This window comes from Esox lucius, chromosome 4, assembly GCF_011004845.1.
Source record: "Esox lucius isolate fEsoLuc1 chromosome 4, fEsoLuc1.pri, whole genome shotgun sequence".
NCBI classification, from domain to species: domain Eukaryota; kingdom Metazoa; phylum Chordata; class Actinopteri; order Esociformes; family Esocidae; genus Esox; species Esox lucius.
In genome coordinates this window covers 8,313,947-8,335,994 of record NC_047572.1, presented here as the reverse complement: position 1 = coordinate 8,335,994, position 22,048 = coordinate 8,313,947, and the positions used below count along the sequence as shown (strand labels likewise).

Sequence of the window (22,048 nt, the reverse complement as noted above, 5' to 3'; positions counted from 1 at the left end):
AACCTGGACACCCCCCCTCCACGCCTCTTTCCTGAACCCGCCTGCCTTCCCTCCCCTCTCTTTTCAGTGGGAGGGATGATGTGTTTCAGTGGGGGGGCAACATGTGGGTGGGGAGGCCCCTCTTTCCTGACCCCAGGAGTCTGTCATACATAAGCCACATGACCGACTGGGCTCCTGTTATCCAAGGCAAACAGAGGACTCGTACACACAACACACCGACAGACCTGCTGCAAGCTGACTCCCGGCACATTCTCAGCTCCACTGAACTTGGCCACTGGCTGCCGTCTTCTCTGACGAGGAAGGGAAAAGCTGCACACCTCCGTGGGAGAGCTCAGATAAAGACGTGCCTTCATTCTTGGAGTGGCGCTGTCACACACCGATATACAAATACGCATTTAGATACGCATACGCGCAGAAATACACACAGGCTGTGGCACACACAGTCCCAGGCGCACACACACACACTGCCGTGCACGCGGAGGCACGCGGACACGCACGCGGACGTGCACACACACACACACACACACAGGAGCAAACAGTCTCTCTCTCCTTTGCTCGCTCAGCCGCTCTCTCTCCCTCCCTCCACACACACACACACACACACACACACACCGCTACAGTATATCAGCTAGCGACTACCGGAGAGCCAGAGGGGAGTGCAGAAATGAATGTGAAGATCCTGACGCTGGTGATTGTGCTCTTGGTGTCTCTGCTGTGTTCCGCCAGCGCTGGTAAGTGCAACACTCACTCGGGCTTCTGCTTGGATCCTCCCTGTGCTTTCCTTTTTTCTCACTCTCCCCTCCACCCCCACCCCCCCCCACCCCCCCCCCACCCCCCCCCCACCCCCCACCCTCAGTGTCTCTGTCGGCCCTTGGGCTCGGCCCGGGCAGCTGTAGTTGATCAGTTACCCAGCGTGGTGTGCCCTGTGTCTCTCGGAACGGGAAGGAATACCGGTCCAGCACCTGACTGTGTGTAGCACTGCAGTGCAGTGGTTTCTCTGTTATTGTTGCTGAGGGCTGTGTTTTGCATTGAAGTTTATCAGGTGCCGTCGTTCTTGGGCTTTTCACTTGATGCAGCTTGAGGGTTGGCAGAGATTGTACCCGATATTAAACATTTGGGGGGGGGGCTATTACTGGTGGTCATAGCTGTCTATGCAGAGTGCTCTGGCGACTCAGGGTTGTATTGCTGGAGGACTCCTGTGAGTTAAGAAACGGACACAGGCATGGTAGATGTACTGGGATAGGCAGCGTACTGTTGTGGATGAAATCTAGCCTAGCTGCTAGAGCAATAACTGGCTGTACAATTGCACCTGACTCCATGTATTTAGAATGCATCACTGTATCATTAAGGCAACAGCATGACTCTTATTGTAATTCAGTGCGCTAAATTCATTCCGTGTGGTGTTGATGACAATTTTTTATTCAGGGGGTCTGTGGGGGAGGCGGATAATCCCAGATGCACACATGGTCTCCTGAGAAGCTCAGTTTGTGCTGCTTTGTCACAGTACATTTCCGTAAAGTGCCGCCGCAGCTCTAGAGCCATTGTGTTGTGCTTTACACATTACAACCAGTTACAATGAACCGAATAGCATCCAGGGGGATTTTCTCAGTGTTGGGTCATGGGAGTAGGAGTCTTCAGTGAGGTGGTTGGTAAGGGTGGGTGTGCGTGTGTGTTTGGGGTGGGGGGGGGCGGTGTTGACCATTGGCCAGCCTGCAGATGTGGTGCAGGTAACAGTTGAGTGAGAAAACACAACACCGGGGCTTGTGTCAACGCTCCTAGCTACCTCTCTGAGGACTGACACCTATCTCCGAAACCGTTAGCTGGCGTGCGAACGTGTGCGTGTGAGTTGAGTGCATGAGTGGTTGTGTTTATATCCAGTGGTAGTATGTGCCTGTAGGAGCATCTGTAAGGCGTGCTGGCCTCACTCACCGAATCAAACCAAGAGGCGCGGCAGCTAGTCCTCACATCTCCCCCCCCGTGTTTTCGAGCGGGTACATTCATCACGGTGCGGCGGGGCTATTTTTGGCCTGGCCACATGGGTAAATGGGAAGCAATTACCCCGCATTATGGTCAGTGTCATGTTTCACGCCCCTGCGTGTGTCTGACGTGTTCACGCGCCCGAGGGCCACCCCGCCGCGCCTCCCCGTCCCCGAGCGCCGTTGACAGAGGAGACGGTGTGTGTGCGTGCGTGCGTGCGTGCGTGCGTGCGCGCAGCTTCTCTCGCTTAATGCTTGTTCTGGTTATTCAACAGCATCTCCCGGGTCGTGTATCTGTTCCGCATCCTCGCCAAATTTCACAGCCCGTACTGTAGCGCTGTCTGACTGGGGGGGTGGGGGGGGGCTGCTGTATCGCGACGTTAGTGGGCGCGTGGGGAGAGGTGGATGCTTCTAGCTGGAGTCTGTGTTTTTGCGGCGCCAGCCTCTGCCGTGTGCCCAGTGCTATCGCGGTAAGGTGTCTGGAGAAAGCTCTGTGTGTGGGGGGGGTATGTGTGTCTGTCTGGAAGTGTTTTATGGAGGCTGAAGCACAGGCTTGGTCAAGCAGATAAAGGGTGGGGACCTGTTTGTGTGTGTGTGTGTTCAGAACTTATGGTGCAACAGGCGACAGAGTCTCAATCTTCACAGACTTTTTCCTTCAGTATCACTGAGTAGTAGTGATGAGGGCCTTGTAGCTGCTGTATCGCCATCTCTGACCAGAATACCTCAATTGCCCATGTTGAAAAGGCGCACTCTACCTTGACAGCAGGCTAAGCCTTCGACATGCTATTCATAATTCATTCAGAAGGCGATCGCTCGTCTTCCTGCCCTCTCCCCACTCTAAAGGGCTGGTATGTAAACAATCCTTATTGTGGAAACAGTCTGGCCTCTCAGGCCTGTCAGAGGAAATATCAAAGCCCCATTTTTCACAGGAACAGAAACAGTAAATCCCTTAACATGAAGAGACGCACAGGAGGAAAACAACAGACACTAACCCACTCGCACCAAACTCCTGCGGTGTGTAATTGTATCTGCCTGGTTAACTCCCTGTTGACACCCAGGTACATTTTAAACAGGTGAGATGGTCGGTGGTTTCGCTTTGGGGGTGGGGGAGGGTGTTGAAGGGGGTCGGGTGATAGGGGTCTCCGCTCCCTGGCTTTATCTGTGGGAGAGATCAGCGGGACGGTAGGGGGGGGCGATTTCACGAGGGCTGTCAGCGCCGCTGTTATTCGCGGATTTCAGCTCTGATGTATGGTCCTGTCTGGGGATATGGCAACCGGCATGATCTCAAGTCAGCTGTGCCAGTGGTGCGTTCTGCATCAGGGAGTGCCACAGAGAGGTCGGAGAAAATCATTTCAGGCCCATGTTAAGGCACATACATCCACACAATGTCTCTTTTCCATCCAAAACACATAACAGGAGGATATTTGTTTAAACATCAGTGGGCCCTGCGCTAGCTGCGCACAGCGTTACATAGTGATCCAGGCTCCTTCACACCAGCTCTGGCAACGTAAAGCGGTTGTTTGTGCTCGCTTTAACCGCAGTGATTATAGGGGCCGTGGAGAGAACAAAAGCAGCCACATTTTTCCAGATGTCCTGCAAAAACACAATAATGGTGAACTCTTGGGTTGGCAGTGGAGAGTTTATCACTGGATTATGGAGAATCGTTAGGCGGGCTTTTCAAAGCACGGTTGGTTAGCTAGCTTGGTCGGGCAAACGAGCTGCAGCTGGGCTTCCATCATTCTCTATCACAAGCGAGCGTACACACGCAGGCACATGCACGTAAGGTGTGGGGTTAACATCTATTTGGTGAATAATCTGGATTTCCTCTCTATGCAATTCTGGCAGGGAATCAGAGCAAAACCAACCGGCTGTGGTTTCATGAGGCCAGCTAGTCTGCCAGACGGGACGCTAAAGACTCACAGCTCTGCCTATTTACAAATAAAGGGGCTCTATAGAGAGCTAGCATGTCTAGCCATTGCTACGTTTGACCATTGGCAATTTACACAACAGGTTTTGCCAGGATGTGAATGCGGGGTAAGCTAGATTTCAGCCAATCAGTATTCTTGTTTCGGACCACTTGATATACAAACATGGATGCTGGATGTATAGTAGCAGTTCCAAAAAGACGATGTAGCGTCATGCTATTACTCGCAGATTGGTTAACACAAATGATATATCGGCAAGTGATTTATCGGCAAGTGATTTATCTAACAACTGTTGCGCTTGCCAATTGCCTGCCATGTAAATAAAGGAGCCATATGTAGATGTGTCAGGTTGATGGGGATTGAACCCATACAACTGTACAACTCCTACTTGTAGGACTTTATAAAAACATCTAGAATGATTTAGAAATCAGGATCTGCGTGGGAAATCGTTTGGTATGGATATAAAGCTAACCTTTGGGCCTCCTTGGAGGGTTTAGCAGGCCAGGTGAAGACTTTGGCATATGTGACTGTAGGGGCGCTGTAATGTAATTCAGAAATCCACTGAATAAATCAACTCTCTTAAACTTTTGGTTTGAAGTGTAGGCCCTGACATAAGGAGAAAGACAGATTGAAGGAAAGACAGAGAGACACTATCGTAGAGCACAAGACACGGACGCTAAAATATTCAAAAGCCACTAAAACCTTTCACAGCTGGTGGTCTCGCTTGCCTTCTCGAATGTTTGCAGGTGGACGAACAAGGGGAATAAAAGGTGGCGTACGACGATAGTAAAAAAAAATAGGAGCCTTGAAGCGCTCTCTCCATTGGGTGGCCTTAGCTGTTTTTGTGCCTGTCCTTAGTCTGGGTCTCCCTTCTATGAGAGCTATGAGGATGTTGCCCTGAGGGGGGTTAGCCACTATGTTTGCCAGGCCTCTTCTGAGTTCCACCAGATCCCCAGGCATAGGGCTCTCCTATTCTCTCACCCCGTAGCTTAATCAATGCCAGATACTTTCCAACGTAGCACCAGTTTTGCTGGGGGCCCAATATTAACGTGATTTATGACTCCCTGTTAGAACGTTAAGTGTTACATTTATAGTGGTTGTCAATCGTGATAAGATCCGAGTGGACATTTTTATTAACAGCACACCAAAAACCACCAAATAAATACTCTTCAGACATTGGAATGAATGGAGGTTTAATTAAGTTCATGGTCAATTTGCCCAAAACATGGAATGGCCCAAAATATTCCCCTAGAACGGCAGTGATCTAGGGTTTACAGTAATTGTACTATGATTCCCGGTGGTCAAACATTGTTTGGCATGTCATTTAAATTCAAGGCTGGAAATGTATGCTGAAGAGCAGATGGACTTCACTTCAGAACGTAGAGAGAGAGAGTGGAATGAAACTATGATCAAACGCGGTGCAGTGCCCATATTAATGCTAAAGCCACATGTAGCACAGTGGGTCACCGTCATGGACAATATGGACACAGTCCATTAACCTGGTCCAAAGCTACTACAGATGGTGCTTGTTAGGTACTGCTGTATATGTATAAGGAGAACGAGGGTTTTTCGGTCTGCTTTATAGTGAATCATGCATTGGGGGCGACACATCATGCAGAGGGTGCTTAACAGAGTTTGGGAACACTTATCAGCGCACCCCCGCTGAGATCCGTCTTACATTTCAGGCCCTAGGCCAAACAGGATTTCCTTGTATGTTTTACATATCCATATATTCATATCCAGAGCTTCTTGCATGGGCAGTGGTTTAAGCGCCATGCTCAAGGGCACAAAACCAACATTTTCACAGAGTCAGACGAGGGACTTAAACCTGTATCACCTATATCTCTTTATTGAGTCGAAGACGAGCCTTGGTGAGTGGCGATGCAACTCTTCATTTCTTACACACTGAAATGGAATTCATGAAATAGAAAGCATTACATCCATTTTCCTTCCTACATCCAAGTGGGACTCCTACGCGTGGAATCCTTCATCTAGGAAATAATTCATTATTCATACGGTGGTAGGTAAGTTGTCATTGCGCGTCCTTTTGATCACCAATGGAATTTGACAAAACCACTATTTCACGCATGCAAACGAGATGGAAATCTCCAACGAGGGTCAGTCTAGTGTCGGATTCTCCAGTCTGTGACTGATAGCGGGATTCTCTCAATAGGATGTTTCCTGGTGGCTATTTTTGGTGCACAGGCAGGGCTCCTACTGTTGACTCTCCATCTCATTTACCGATGAGAGAGAGAGGTTCCTCTTTTCCCTGCTGGCCCCTGACCAAGAACAGATGTTTGTTAAACAGGAAAACTAGAAGTGAGATTCATAAACATATTCCTCGATCAGGCAAACAGTTTACTCAAGTAGGGGCAGAACACCCTTACACACACAGGTTAACATATTAGGTTAATTCAACAAAATGCTGTCAGAAGCTTAGTTGGATTAACATTATATAATACACAACGTGACCCAAAGGGAAGTTTTTCATACCGCAATTTGTGTATAAGACACTTTTATAATAGCATTATCGCTTGGTTCAAAGATCATATTAATGTTGCTATAAATGCATGCAGCATGACTCCAGCTACCTCTAGGACGACTGCCAGTAAGTGTAGTTGACTTAGTGGGTCACCTCCGTGTACGACGACTGTTTACCTAACAATGTTTAACATCGAGAGGAACCCTCATTGGCTTAGAAACGGTTTGGCCTGATGCCATGTTGACGCTATTTTTCTTTAAACCCCCGGGAGAAAGCTGCTCCCCAAAGTATCAGAGCCGCAGTGAACATTTGGCGTCACGCGCGCGCGCGCTCGCTCGCTCGCTCGCACACAGACACACCTCGCCCCGAAGAGGAGAGCACGTGGCTTCACAGCAGGGAGGGCAGTGATGGCACAAGCGATGGGAGGGGCTACCGCTAGTGCTCACATCTGATTAGCGTGCCCATGGAAACGGGAGGCAGGAGGATCCCTCTGCCCTTGCCATGCCGTCTCTGGAGATTAAGGCGACACGGATGGAAGCGCTCACCTCTCCTGATTATCCCACCTACCGACTGACAAGCTGGGCCACAGTCCACCACCACCGGCTGGAATATCCAGGCCTTAAAACACAGTGTCCAGACAGCCATCCTGCTCGGGTTAAATCCTCTTTGAGACAGCAGGCTTCTTTCCTACTGAACACCCAGTTCAGGGAGATATCAATTAAGACGCTTTGCGAGTCTGGCTTCATGATTTTTTTTCCCCCTGTATTGAAATACCCCAGCCTGCAGCCAGCTCCAACCCGCGGATTTATCCTAGCCCTCTGAGTGAGCTGGTGGATGAATGAAGGCAGGTGGTCCGGCGGGTTACTCCGTCGCTTTTATTAGTCGGCCCTTCTGCATTGGTGATGCCGTCCCCGGCCCTTTGAATGCGCAGCGCTCTGATCACAGCTACCAGAGCAGGCAGCCATGTCCCGCACCTCATCATGAAACGCGCCCGCTCATTTTGGTAGTAATTGTAGTTCACTCTAAGGAAATGTACAGCTGACATATTGGGGGGGGGGGGGGGGGGGGGTCTGCAGAGTGGTCTGCAAAATGTGTTGCACATTTTTGTTCTGAGCAATTCAAACAAGCGGGTGACAGTTTGTACAGCTTAGCAAGGAGGTTAAGTAAAAGCAGGGGACAACAGGCGCAAATGTTTCATGCACTTTCGTTTCCTCTGGGGAGTTGGCAGAGACAAAGCCGGCCTTCATCTCACCCCCACAAGCCCAGTATTATCACAGACAAGCACCACAATGCTGCATATCAAACAGGGCCGACCAGCAGTGGAGCACACTGCTTGGAACACTCTTCTCACCATGAAAACAAACGGCCGAGCCACACACACCCAGGGCCCAAGCCCCCTTGTCTGCGGGAATGTTTTTTTTCTTAAGCAGCTTGGTTAGCCTAATCATGGATTCAGGGCTTGTGTGCTGAAATGTGTAAACTTGGAAACCTGATCCATTCCAACTGACAATGTCATTCTTTTTGCTCCCTAACTGAATGCCTTTCACAGTGGCTGCCATGGTAACGCGGGTCTGAAAGTCAGCTAGAGATTGGTACCAGTTTCTGCCAAGGCCTGGAGTAACTGGTAGGCATGCAGGAAGCAGCACACTGACAAGACTCCTGTTTTGAAAAGGCAGAATATCTCAGAAAGGAGGCACTCGCTTCCTCAACAAAATTTCCACATCTTTGGCAGTGGTAGATGTAAAGGTAGACACTCGACTAGTATAAACTGGTAAATCCACCAACCTACTTTAGCAGTAGAAGCAGTTCTTATGCCAGGGCGTTCAAAGCTGTGCTAGGAGAATGTGTCGACTTGTACTGCTATGATTAACATGCCTGATTTTGCACTGAACAATCTTGAAACCCTTTACTCTTGGAGGGTGCATTCCTAGGCCCGTCATGTCATCGATCTGGCTGGGTATGTCAGAGTGCGGGTCTGTTACAGGCACAGGTAATCGCTGTCTGTGGCACCATCCTTCCTTTTAGTGAATGAAGAAAGCACGTGATGAAGAGACTCTGGGGCTCTCTCGCGTCAGACTAATAACCATGGCTACCCTCACTAGGGTTTTTATACTTCCCCACACACAGACACTTCCAAGCAGGCCAATTACAAGAATAATCCAGGCACATGCGCGTGACTCAAACTCCCTCAACAGTCCCCCTATAGAGCAACAATCAATATTTCCATGTTACGTATACAATGCTACAGATGGTGCTGGTGTTGCATGCATGATAAACATCCAGTCAAGCTGGCTTTGTCCTCAGCTAAGTGGAATACCGTCAAACGTAACGGCTGTTCCTGGAGGAGCCATTAAGCTGCACCCAATAGGTGCTTCTGGCACAGTGGGTTTTTGAATGGAAAACTCATCTTTGGATGAACAGAGCTCATTATAACATCCAGTCACCCGTGACATGAGGCACTTAGTCGTTGCCGAGATTAATTAGAAGCCAGACGCTGCCCATGGACGAGGTGGCACCACGTTGGAACTGGGCTAGGCACTGGAGCCGGTGTTTCACCAGGCAAGGCTGCTGATTCTCTTCTCAACGCCTCTTCTCTTCTCCTTTCCCGTGGCCTGCTCTCGTGCACTCCACTCTCCTCTCTCGCCATGGTTACTGCAGAGCAGAGACCAGTTCCAGTCAGATGCTCTCGTTTCCACTCTGTGGTAGCTGCTTGTACTCACATCAAGGGCCTCTCAGGCTGTCGCGTCCACTGGCTGTCGCGTCCACTGGCTGTCGCATCCACTGGCTGTCGTGTCCACTGGCTGTCTCGTCCACTGGCTGTCTCGTCCACTGTTTCCCAGAAGAACGGAGTGAAAGATGTGAGGTGCGGGGCAGCAGGAGACGGGAGGGACAGACGACGAGGGTGAGAATGTTTTTCCAAATGCTCCACGAACCGTGAGAGTGAATTGGTGAGACGTTGCACAGCTGATTCATATTCAATGTAGCCCGAGCAACCAGCTAGTGCTTTTCCAGCAAACAAGACCTTGTCGGAAACGCTGTATCATTCTTTGGGCATTGTACAACTTTTCTGTTACACACAGAAAATGAAAAGCAAGAATTATTTTTCAGTGGGCCACACTTGCAGAGCATTGTCGAGTCTGTACCTAGCCACAGTACAGATGACCAGTTAAAGCTTCTCATCAGTTGCTAGTTTACCGTGGGTCTGCTGGTAGATCTAATCTTGTACTTCTTGGTTGAATTCGTTCAGGCTGGAGCCACTGGTAAATGTCCAGGGATGGGCCAGAGATGTGTTGTATAGGCCCAGTAACCTACACAAACCAGTTACCCTCTAATAAAGAGTGTCTCCACCTCCATTTCCTGCGTACTTCATCCATCGGTGTGCCACGCCTTAGGTGACAACGTGCGATGGCCACTCACGCAGGCCAGGGATGCGGTCAATAAAACCTGGCACCAGGCATCCATTTCTCCAGACTCATCGGCTCCCTCTGACAGACAGACAAGCTCTGGGAGACGTACAGCGCTGTCCAAGTGACGGACCTGTGGGGGTATTGACACGGAAGGCCTGTCAGAAACGCAGTGTATCAGCCTGGTCTGGGATGAGAGAGAGAGAGAGAGAAAGAGCCGGGCCTGCGAGAAACACACCATAATGGATGGTACCTGAGGAGGGTGGTGAAGCGAGGGAAGCAGAATTAGATAGCAGCCGACTAGCGATTCATCATTAAGCCTGGAAGCAGGCCAGTTTGTGACACAGCTCTCTTTCTCTCCCTCTCTTAACCCGTTCCCGCTCGAACAGGTCTGGAGAGGCGGTAGTGGAATATTTCCGGCATTCCAGGAATTCATTCTTTATTAAAGTTTAATTAGGGAATTACCGGGGAAAGGGCAGAACCGCACTGAGTTGGTTGTGATGAGGGCAACCCCTGGGATCTGGGGTCAGAGGTTAAGATTGGTAGGGGTGATATGAGTAGCATCACATCTCTTCCATATTGCTTCATTAGCTACTTACCTACCAACCAATCCAGGGGGAGGAAAAGATCAAGTAGGAAGCTACGTGCACTGGATCCAATTTAACAGCAATAAGATAGTATAGGGAGTTTTGTTTATATAGATTAAATATGCATTAATTGATTACGCAGAGCGGGGCCTCAATAATGAGGCCTTTTGGAATTTGGATGGTTGTCGCCTTGTCCCATCTATTCAGAGATTGCTACATGCCTGGGACTGGAAGTTGCTACATCATGTCTAGCCCAGCGTGATACAATCTCATGGTGGAGCGAGTTAATCCATAACTGCCAGTCTCTTCACTGGGCCCCGGCTTATTTTTAGCAGCTTTCATTAAACCTTTCTTTCGCTAGGGCTGAAATTTGTCAGGAGATGTGCTCCACTCAGAGGACAGCACTGAGCAAAGGCTGACAGTTTGCTGTGGCAGGAAAGAACTAAATTGTCTCATTACTGACCCGGGTTATGACAGACCGAGCCATCAAGAAGAGATAGAAGCGGATGATGAGTTGTGTTCAGCATCGCCGGCCCAGGTGTAATTACAGCTCGGCTTGCTTGTAAAGGGCGTGTGTGTGAGCATGGCTGAGCTGCCTGGTTAATGGCTGCACTGTCAGGATTGGACAAGTCAGGAGTTGGGTACACAGACCTCAAGGCTTCTTATTGAATGTACGGTTTGGAGGGCTTCACTCTAGGTTCCATGACATGGGTGAAACGCTGATTTCCTGCCCTAAAGAAGTTCACGTATGGAGATTGTTTTTTCGATTTTAAATCCCTGTAGATTACAAAGAAATTAGCTGAACACCCATAGTATGTGTAAACTGCCTTCATTCACTGGGTATCTGGTACAATAACAAGAGGATAATAGATGGATTAGAGTGCCTGCAGGGAAAGATGGGTTTTAGATGCTGAAATATGCAACCATAGCCTTTTTCCCCGGTGCATATGAATTAGCCCACTGTTCCTTGCAAATACGTAATATGTGCCCAGAAGAAGATTAGCACAGGAAATGGAACTTGAGACGTCTGGCATGTCATGGGGATGTACATCAAAAACATTTGAAAATGAAGCGCTTGCCTTCTGGTACAATAACAGCAATTCACTAGTATAAAAAAGAGATTCGTGGTGCTCTCCATTTCCCAATTCTAATGCTATTCTGAATTGTTCAGGATAAGATCAGTGCCAAATGTCAAGTGTCAAAGTATGTGTTGTTTTTTTTTTTCAGCCATGGCAACAGAGTATGTGTGTTGAAACGTGATGTTTTCACTGCATTGACATGTGGCTATGGAATTCAGTTTAGGCAAAATCCTATTCAAATAACATTTAAACCCTAGTCTGAAAACTCCTTGTCAGAGAATGAGGGACCTGTCATTCACCGCCAAGCTCTTGCTAGTTGCGTCACCCTCCAGTTGTGTTTCGATGTGCTGGATACAGGAAATAAGCCCCGGTGAGACATAAGGGAGGCAAAAATGATCTCCAGACACTTTCCATAAACCTAGTCAATTAGGGGAATCACCGGTGCCTAGCATCGCCATGACTTTGACAGCTAGTCCATTGCTGTATCCTGTCTCCTCTTCCAACCTCGTTGGGTGGTTGTGGGAAGTCCAGCCTTTAAGGTATAAAAACAAGGACAGTTTGTCACTTGAGAATTCTAAAAATCTTTCCCATGGAACTAACCCGGAATGTCATGAACCAATGTGAGCGATGTCACTGTTGTTTTTTTTTTTTCAGGAATAGCATGGGGAATTGTTGTTTACTTTTGGGGAAATATAAATGTGTCTCTTAAAAAAATAGGATTATTTTGTCTCGTTGAAAAAAGGGTGTTTTGGGTTTGGATGGAAATTAAGTTGAGACACAAGAAATGTGCGTCAAAGTGTAGAATATAATTAACAAATAATCACTTAGATGCTGTGATCAATGACGAAACATGTTTACCAAGGTTGTCAACATGTACAGTCAATTTGGTTAGCCACTTGTAAGTGAACTGCTTGTAAAAGTCATTGTTATCTTGCTCAGGTGATTTCATCATTCACTTTCTCACTAGAATGTTTTACTATGAGACATTTGATCGTTTTAACAGGCTCACATAAAAACTCGAACCAAGCTAAGTACTGAAATGTCAAGGGACTGAAGTAGTGAAAGTGTGGTGTGAAAGATCACCTGCATTAAATATCACATAACGGTATCAAGATACTCGGTACAAAAATCCCTCGGACATCTGTACTCCCCCCGAGAACATTTAAGTTTGCAAAAAAAGGTTAGAAAGGTTAGAGACACTGAAGTGGATCAAACCATTCGGAATAGAGGGGCTTAAAGGATCAAGCCACACTTATTGAGAGATGACTGAAAACATCTGGAATCAATCTCTAACACACACACACACATCCTGTGAGACACATGCTACCATTCAGCCCGTCCCTAATCTTGGGTCAAACACGAGGTGCTGTGGGATGCACCTTGACAAAACCTGGTGTGTAAGACAGCTGTTATCTCCACGTGAGTGACAAGGGACATGAGACACTAGGGTTGGAGTTTCTCACCCAGGTTGAATGACACCTAGTGTGCTTTGGTTCTACCGCATTGACTTTGTGACCTCCAGCACACGGGTGGGCTAAAAGAGGCCCACACACACACGCTATCTTTGCATATCTTGGACTGCCTGATCCACCATAGCGCTCATCCATGTTTGTGTCCCTGGCTGCAAGTGAAATCTCGGAAGACACAATCTGTGTGCGATTGTCTAGCCGAGGACGGAAGAAGTGCTAGCCATTGATAGACTAAATTGCATGCGCAGATAGGGGTTATTTTAGGGATGTTAACAAGAATTGCCTCCTGTAGAAGTAGCCAAACGGATTGCTTCAGTACACATGTGAAGTGGTGGTCTTTTTTTAGGGGGTTCTAACACTTTACTCGCTACAGGTCCCATCATGGCCTCCACGGAGCATGGCGCAGTGCTAGAAGAGGCAGGGGGTGTGAGAAGGGTGGCTCAGCAGAACCCCGGCAGGGGCGGCCAGAGCCACAGACCAGCCGGCTGGAAGAGGAGACGCCCACGACCCCGTCTCTCCCACAAGGGGCCCATGCCATTCTAGAGCAAGGTGAGTCTAGTGCATTGGCCATCATCTGATCCACGTTGTGACCCTGTATGCCAAAGTCCAAATATGCCTTTCTTATCCTATCTTACAACCAAGGCTGTCGTGAAAAATGTAATCCGGTCTTCAAGTCAGAGCCCTCTCTTGACCACTTCACTCAGTGTGTTTAGACAGTGTGTGGAAAAGTCCAAGTGAAGCAGGAAGAAAAGGAACTCTGTCAACGGCCATCACATCTTCCTCTCTCAACCTAACCACAACACTGAGACGTTATTGTTGGCACAGGCAAACAGCATGTCCTTACCAGATTATTGGAATTCAGCCCACTGGTTTAACGTCTTCATCTAATTCCAGAACTGTTGTTTGCACAGTGAAACCTGATATATATTGCTTTTTGAAGCCTTATACTCAGAAACGTCATCTCTTCAAGTCAACTCTAGAGGAACAAACATTTTCCTTCAATTTGATGAAGTCAATTAAAACAATTCACCAAAGATAATACTTAGTGGGGTTGAGTTTCGTAATAGCGCCACTGGGGTTTTGCTTTTCACATGAAAGAATATTTGACATTCTCTCAAGAAAAATATACACGTGTCTGAAACTTCTTTCATCCCAAAATGTGTGAAAATTATGCATTTTCATTTTCTACCGACACAGTCGGCATAATTGTTTTCAAGGCTATTAACATGGACCCAGTGCTCTCCAGTCAACTCCACGCTGGTTTTACAAGGAGAAAGAGCAAAGCCATTTGCCCAGGCATGTTCATGAACTGTCATGACCTGAGGAACCAAGGACCCATTAACTTGTCTCTCCTAGACCCCATGGGTACAACAACCCTGCAGGAGGTGCTAACCACACAATGCAAATCTACTATAAATTAACTCCGGTAGTAGAAGAAGCTGCTGAGAAAAAAACGTGAAATTTGCCTTAAAAGCATGCAAAATCAGTTTAAAAGGAAAAATGAATCAAAGCCCTAGAAAGTGAGAAGCTCCATTATCTTTAGTTCCTTCGTGGCATTTACAATCTATAGCAAATTATGAATTGTCATTGTTTTTATTGTAGCATTTTTGAAGAGTGAGAATTTTTCACACTCCTTTTAGAGTCAGCAGCACAAAGGTGCAAACAAAGAAAATGGCAAGAGCTAGGGAAAACTATCCTCATGGGACAACACAGGACCTCAAAGGTTCAAAGCTCTGCCCTGCCAATAAAATGTGAGAATTCTCTGCGCGACGAGCGGTCAATGGTTTGATCCGAGTGCCAGAAAGGCAGGCAGCACAATGAGGGAAGTTCAGGAAGTTGGTGGAGCTCTATCAAAGGGAACGGCTCAGTGACTCACAATGCATTGCCCACAAACAGCACTTCAGTCACAACAAGACGACGACATTTCTTTTTGTTCACTTCCCTCTCCACCTCCTCTTGCCGTACTAAGTTCATAGTTCACCTCATTCAGAGCTTTTCCCCTCCATAGTCTAGCCTCTCCGCAGTAAGGCATGCCAGTAAACAACCTGACCAGCATGCCAATCAAGCCATTAGTTTAGGTTGCCCTGGTTGGAATGTGGAGAAAAATACAATACCCTATAAGATGCAGGAACAGTCTAGTGTCCTCCATTGAACCAACGATAAAACCATCAAGAAACATGAACCTCAAAGACATGTTCAACTATTCACACAGTGCTCTTTTATTTTGACCTTCATGTGACAGACTGATTTTACACTTAGTCTTGATCACTTATCTCCAGGATATGAGAAGAGCCATTGCTGGGGTAATTAGTAGTTGAAGAGGGCCGATAACCAGCAGGGATTCATTCAGTGGGCCGCGTCGACATTAAAGCTAAAGTCTTTGTTCACGTCTCCTTTCTTTTCTTTGCCTCTTCTGATGGTAGAAAAGCATGTCTTGAAAAACAGTTGGAGACGCACGTGGTTTCACCCCAGTGGAATGATTTAAGCTTGACCCGATTCAAACAGAGGCATGTGCTCCAGAAAAAAAGGGATTTATCAACATGCCAACTATGGATCCAATTAATCGGCGCTAATGTTATGAGTAAGGAAGGTGTTCCCTTTGACGACTTCCATCGCTCAACTTAAACCACACCAGGACCACAACCTCCACCTCCGTCCATTTGGGTGTAAAGGCAGCTCATCCATTATGTTCTGACACCTCAGGCAAGAGGGAGGTGAACTTGACTTTTTGGAGTTACCAAATCCAGATGTGAGGAAACATTAGAGACAGTGAAAAACCCGGGTCATCCTGAGATCCTACGGTGCCAAGGAGATGAAGAGCTGCTACAGGAGCACAAAGCAACTTTTTAGCATTAGAAACATGTGTCCAAGGAAGCATCTGTGTGAAAGCTCAGGACAATGACTCCTACTGTTACCTCTCTATCAAACAATATAAGGCTGTCTGCAACTGACAGATTCAGAAAGGCTAACCTGTGGTTACCACCATGCCGAGATCATATCATGGAGAAAACCAACAGGGGTACAGACAAGGCCAACAGGCCAGAGGATGAACAGATACTCATCACTATAACGGGATGACACAGCAACTAAAACATGCATCTCGAAACAAGAGAGACCTCTTATCAATCAATGAACCCTGTTGTTGTGCAACAAAAAACCATTCAGAGCACGTGCCATCTACAAAGTCTTGGGATAATCACACAACTGAAAAGACAGAAAGACAGGGAAAGATAAGATTGTCCCATTGACAATGCTGCATGTAACACAGGTGACGCTTTTTCTACAACGGTTTACATCATTTGTTTCCTGTTCCCCCATCAGACAGTAAATTACAAACTCTTGAATGCGTGGGTTATGTTTGTGTTTGAGGGCATTCTTCATTACTTTCCACTCAAACACTGGGTTATTGTAACTCACACAGAAATCACGTTTTCTTTAAAGCACACGAGCAAACTCCGAATCCCAACAGGCATTTTTATCGATGGTTAATAAAATGGCTGCATGAAAACCGCAGTGGACTGACAGCACTTTTGTCTTGTCTGTTTTTGTTTTCCAGGCACTGCTTCGAGTGCCCACCCCCAGGTTCTGATTTCTATGCTCTTCCTTTGCCTTGGGGGGCCTTGCAACGGAGGGGCTATGCTTGCCCAGCCTGAAGAGTGATGTCTCATAGCAACTGCTGGTTCTTCAAGCAACTCTTCTTCTGTCCACAAAAAAAAATCAGGACAAGCCGCTCACCCTCAGCTCTAAGAAGAATTGGGGGAAGGGAAATTGCGGGGGTGTGGGGGGGGGGTACTGAGCCCGAGCTATCAGATTATATTTCTCTGTCTCTCTCTCACTCCCTCACTCCCTATCTCTATCTTTGTCTCCTCCCCCAAGTGTTTTTTATCATTTGCTTTCTAGAGCTCTGTCACAGCTGGTCTCCTCAGTGTTGCACACTTTGCATGATGTGTGGTTTGACAGGGAGTCTGGTTCCAAACAGTCTTAGTCCTAAAGTGTCAGTCACTTCTTCATGGTGTGGTATTCCCATTCTCTCAGATCCAAGGCAACCACAGCCATTCGCTCCATTGCTGCATAGCTACTTCTGGCTTTACTACTGAATGGGTGGTGATAGTGAGGAAGGGCAGTGGCAGTTGCAAAAGGTGACTGCATTTCTTCTACAACGAGTTTAGATGTTCGTAGGTCCATTGAAGCCAGGTTAAAGAATTTACCCAATACATTTAATCTGTCTGCAGCAAAGGTCAATCTGGGGTTTTCCTTTTAGAATGTACAGTACTTTTAGAAAGTCCTTTTAGAAAGTACATTACTTTTTATTTTTTCAATAAAAAGTAATGAAAAAAACAAATTACTTTTTATTTCATGATAATTTCAGCAAAATTACCATTGTGATTGGTGCTTTGTACTTCATTAATACAGTCAGATGTGAAGTAAAAAAATGTAATAGGTCCAGAGCAAGGATTCCATTTCACTGTTCAAAACAAGCCCAAAAATCTGCTGTAAGTGTCACACTTAATTCATTCATCTGAAAGATTCTATAATCCAAAGTTCCTTAGGTGTTACACCTTACAATTTTCCCAAAGCTACAAACACAGTGTCCTAACCTGGGATAGGAGTCCTTCGATCCAAAACCCCAATCCAATTCCCGATCCCATTCCAAAAATCCAATCCCATTCCCAAACCCCGGCCTCCTTGCCACTCTGCAGCCCCGAGCAGCTGCTCCACACGACTGTTAACTGGCAGGGGTGGTCTGGTCAGTTCTTTGAAACAACAGACTCCCTCGCCTTTTAATGAAGTGCCAAATGATAACCTACTCCACAATGCTGCCAGGAACGAAAGGCTAAGAGAAATGAGAAACACATTAGGCCTACCTCTTGTTTGAAGTTTTGATAACACTGAAACATATGCATTACAACATGTTTCTTGACATCAAGAAAATCCCATTTACAGGCATTGGTAGCAAGGAGGACAGTTAAATTAGACCAAAAACACTTTTTAAGCAGACATGCTGTCAGCTCTGTAAACACACCACCACGTTCAGCCTACCGATAGTGCTCTCTTCTCTGACTGTTCAGCACAAGGCTGGTTCAACCCTTCGACCGAGATCTTTGATTGACGGAATGTGCTATGCCTTTCCATCATACTGGAATATATTAATGTTTTGTTTAGATTTTTCGTTCCTAGTTTTATTTCTTTTTTTCTCAGGGTGCTGTGATAGATGCCTGTACCAGAGCAGTCTCTATTTTACGCATTTATTTAAGGAACACAAACACACATTTATATATGACAAGCAGATATCGACATATACTGTAACTTTACTTTTCCTGCCTATGTATAAGACCACTACAGCCATGCATCCAGACTCAGTCCTTGCAAAGTTATCACGGCTCTTTATCCCTATGTTGAGTTCAATTGCCTTCTTAGCTTGCGCTTCCACAGCACAGGTGGTCATGGCTTTGATCACGATGATCATTAAATCCTATAGCTAATCTCTCTCAGATGGGCTTCCCCCTAGGCTGGCGGGGGCCACTCACAGGCTGAGTTTATTGTCAAATTGGCTTAGATTGGAAGCAAACCCTTCCCCCCTCCCCCGTCAAACACCCTGCTGATTTATGTTGCTAGTGAACAAGCTATACTCTGGACGTGTAGGGCAGTCACCATCCAATCAGCATCCAGTTTGTATCCAGGTGTGGGAGGGATGGAGAAATGTGGTTTCAAATCTGGTTTCAACTACAGCTAGAATGGCTTTCACTATAAGACAGTTACCAATATTCGGCGGAAAATAGTTAAAATATGGGGAGGGGAGGAAATTAGAAGGTTTTTGTTACCTGCTTAGTTTCAACCTAGATGTTCAATGTTATCTTCTATCTGCTATTTCTCACCCAGAGATATAAATTTAAAAAGCTGCTTTGTGGCATCTTGGCCTCACAGCGTGAGGAGCTCCTATTAAGAAAGGATCTCGAACCACAGTGCTAACTCACTCAGTCAAGCTCACCTTGATTAAAAATGTATTCAGTCTTAGGGCAGTGTGAAGTCATAATTTCAGTCACACTATGATTATTTCATGCCCTCTCAGACAGAGATGTAGATTTAATTAATGCTCCGTGGAGATGAGACAGCTTTTGCTCAGGGTGTCTCATGTATTATTAGACGGGTAAAGAGAAGGGGAACAGGAGCCGGGGCTGGTCCGTCTGAGTCGAGCTGGACTTCAAAACAAGGGGTTTCAAAAATCGCTATTGTCCTGTCCGAGAAGCTAGTGTTAAGAGAGCCGAGAACGTTTGTTTCCGCACTGTTCTTCATGAATGTATCCGTAATCATCTACACCAGCCTAGCTGCCACTTCAGACGGGTTCAACAAACCCACTGTTTATGCAGAGTACAATTTGAGTCTTGGTCTCCTCTCAGCAGTACATATCCCTGATGACGATTAACGGTTGGGTTCGAACAACCAAAAGCCAAATATCACGTGCTCCAAAACCTCCCGATATCAATGAACACCATCAATCAACCGGCTTTGCCCCGAGACTTCTCTGTACTGGCACGCAAGGCTGCACTTTTGCAATTCCATTATGCTGCTGGAAAAATAAACCCTTAAAACAAGAGTCTCCTCTAGGTATAAAATGGCTTTCCAGTGTATTGTGGACAGATTTTGTTGTTTGATTCTTGTCTAGCTGCTTGTCCAAAGCTTACTTTTTTTAAAACAGTGTGGAATACAGTTGTATCCTTTGTGGTTGTGAACGAAAATCGAAAAATGTAGTCTGCCACGCTGTATGTCGCGGACACATGAGAGCTTTCACGCATTCTTCTCCTTTAGAACATAGCCCACAGCCCTTCTCTGCAGATCAGGTTAATGGAGCTTGTGGTGTAGAAGGACAAGCGCGTCTGACTTGGTAAACCAATATATTATGCTTGGAGAGCAAAAACCATTTTCCTTAATTGTCTTTCTAGCAAAGCTTTTGCAAGAGAAACGATTCCCATCCTCTCACCTTGTATCCTTTTAATTCCTCGTCTTTGTTACATCCCAAGGCTTGAGTAATGTTCTATGCACTTGTTTTCACTGAAACATACTACGGTGTGTTCAGCTTCTTTCACCACTTGTCGATATGTCCATTTGGCTGCGAGCATGTAGGGGGTAGGAATCATTGGAGGAATACATGTGTATGACTGGTGGAGACAAGCAAAGGGAGCCTAGCGGCTAGCAATAAAAACATCAGCTTAGCTGTAGGTCACTGTCTCGCTGAAGCTTTAGGCTGTCTTCACAAAGAGACCATCAAACCGGCAAGGTGTTTAAAGTTTGATGTCGCTGTCGCTTTCTCTCAACACTTGACAAGCTACAATGAGACCCCTTTTCAAGCGTAACATGACACACCAAGGAGAAAGAGAAACGACTGATGAGCTAGCATGCAATACATTCCATGGTTATACCTTGTGTATCTAACCCCATTACGTATCATGTATAGAGTGAGGGTATCTGCAGGATCAAATGGCTAAGATTCAATCCTAAAGCATTCACACATTTTAACAGGCTGGGCAATCCAAAGGATAACTAGATTTGATCTCCGGTGGGAGAAGAGAATGATTTGTCATTATCTCGCAGTCTCAAAATAATGAGACGTCCTTAGCCCAGAATAGAGCAGGCCCCTCCTCCCATTGATTGTGACAATGTTCTCCATCCACATGGCCGGCTGGGTCCACCATCAATACCATTCAGAGTAGTTGAAGGAGAGCTTAAGAGTCTGTAGGCTTACATGCCACTGCAACAGTGTTACTTACTAGGTCACATGCAAATTGTGGTAAAAAGACAATGTGTTACACCTGAACTTTACTCTTGTCAAAGGTGTGTGCTCATATTACTACTCACCAGGCCAAATGTACAGTCCCTGTCTCTGTTTTGATGTTGAACTGGGCAAAAAATAAATGGATAAATGAATAAATGAATAAAACAAGTGTCTCAGAAATGGTTGAAATACTGTGTACATATTTGAACTTTTGGTTTCTAATTTATAAAATATAAGCTTTAGCTCTTGGAGTACTTATTTTTTTCCTTTCATGCGTAGCTTTGTGTTTTTATTTTCTATTTCTGTAAAGTGTGTAAATATATCTTTATGATAATAAGTAATATTAAAAAATCTTATTTTAAGAATCCATTGTGTTATGTCCTCTTTGTTATTGTTCTTGGATATAATGTGCATAGGTGTTCTTGCTGAAAGCATTCGCTAATATTGATGCAACATTCCAAAGGAAACTGGGTGTTATGATTATAATATGTACATAATTATAATATGTTAATGTACTGTATGTTTGAGATCTCAAGGACATTAATGTCCGCCCTGTCACCTGTGGTTTGTGCCAGTCGTAAAACTATGCAATAAATCAGAACTAGCTTAGCCAATGCCAAATTATTGGCCAAGTGCAAAGAAATCCAACCCCATTTCTGTTATAATGCTATATAAAACTCATGCACATCAAATAAGATCTTGCTTGTGACAGGTTCCTATAGTTTAAACCCTTATTAAGCATAATGCAAATTAATAGGGCAAAATTGCTGCATATGGATATCATGGACAAGTCCTGCTGTATTAGCATTAGGGCTAACAAGCAGTAATTCCACATAGGTCCCCCTGAGTCTACAGTTATGGACACTCAGCTGCTGGATAATCTTAAAAATCTAGCTAAAGCAATTACATTTGACATATTTAATTATAACACGTTTTCTCCATGAAAAAGCTGCCAATTATTCAGCAGTTGCAAAGACTTAATGCTGGTCTGACACAAAAAAGAAACCAAAAACATCTTGAGACGAGTGGATATGACCAAGTATTGCATGCAACTGGTTAAAATAATCACAACTGTTGAGGCAAAAAGGTTATATGACCACTCGTGTTAAGGGTAACTGGTTTATATGCCCACTGGTGTTTAGGGTAACTGGTTTATATGATCACTGGCATTGAGGGAAAATGGTTTATATGGCCACTAGTGTTAAGGGTAACTGGTTTATATGATCACTGGTGTTAAGGGTAACTGGTTTATATGACCACTGGTGTTAAGGGTAACTGGTTTATATGATCACTGGTGTTAAGGGTAACTGGTTTATATGACCACTAGTGTTAAGGGTAACTGGTTTATATGATCA

General features: G+C 45.9%; 1 protein-coding gene across 1 annotated transcript; it reads left to right on the top strand.

Annotated features, from left to right (window-relative positions):
• The first annotated feature begins 160 nt into the window (after positions 1-160).
• apln (apelin) lies at positions 161-21,052 on the top strand. The gene is made up of 3 exons (XM_010865240.5): positions 161-731; positions 13,296-13,471; positions 16,479-21,052. The coding sequence occupies exons 1-2, from the start codon at positions 665-667 to the stop codon at positions 13,463-13,465; spliced, it is 237 nt and encodes a 78-aa protein (XP_010863542.1). The 5' UTR covers positions 161-664; the 3' UTR covers positions 13,466-13,471; positions 16,479-21,052.
• Positions 21,053-22,048: the final 996 nt, after the last annotated feature.

Coding starts and splice junctions, on each gene's coding strand:
- apln (XM_010865240.5), top strand. CDS start 665: ATGAATGTGAAGATCCTGACGCTGGTGATTGTGCTCTTGGTGTCTCTG. Junction 732..13,295: donor GCTGTGTTCCGCCAGCGCTG/GTAAGTGCAACA, acceptor TACTCGCTACAG/GTCCCATCATGGCCTCCACG.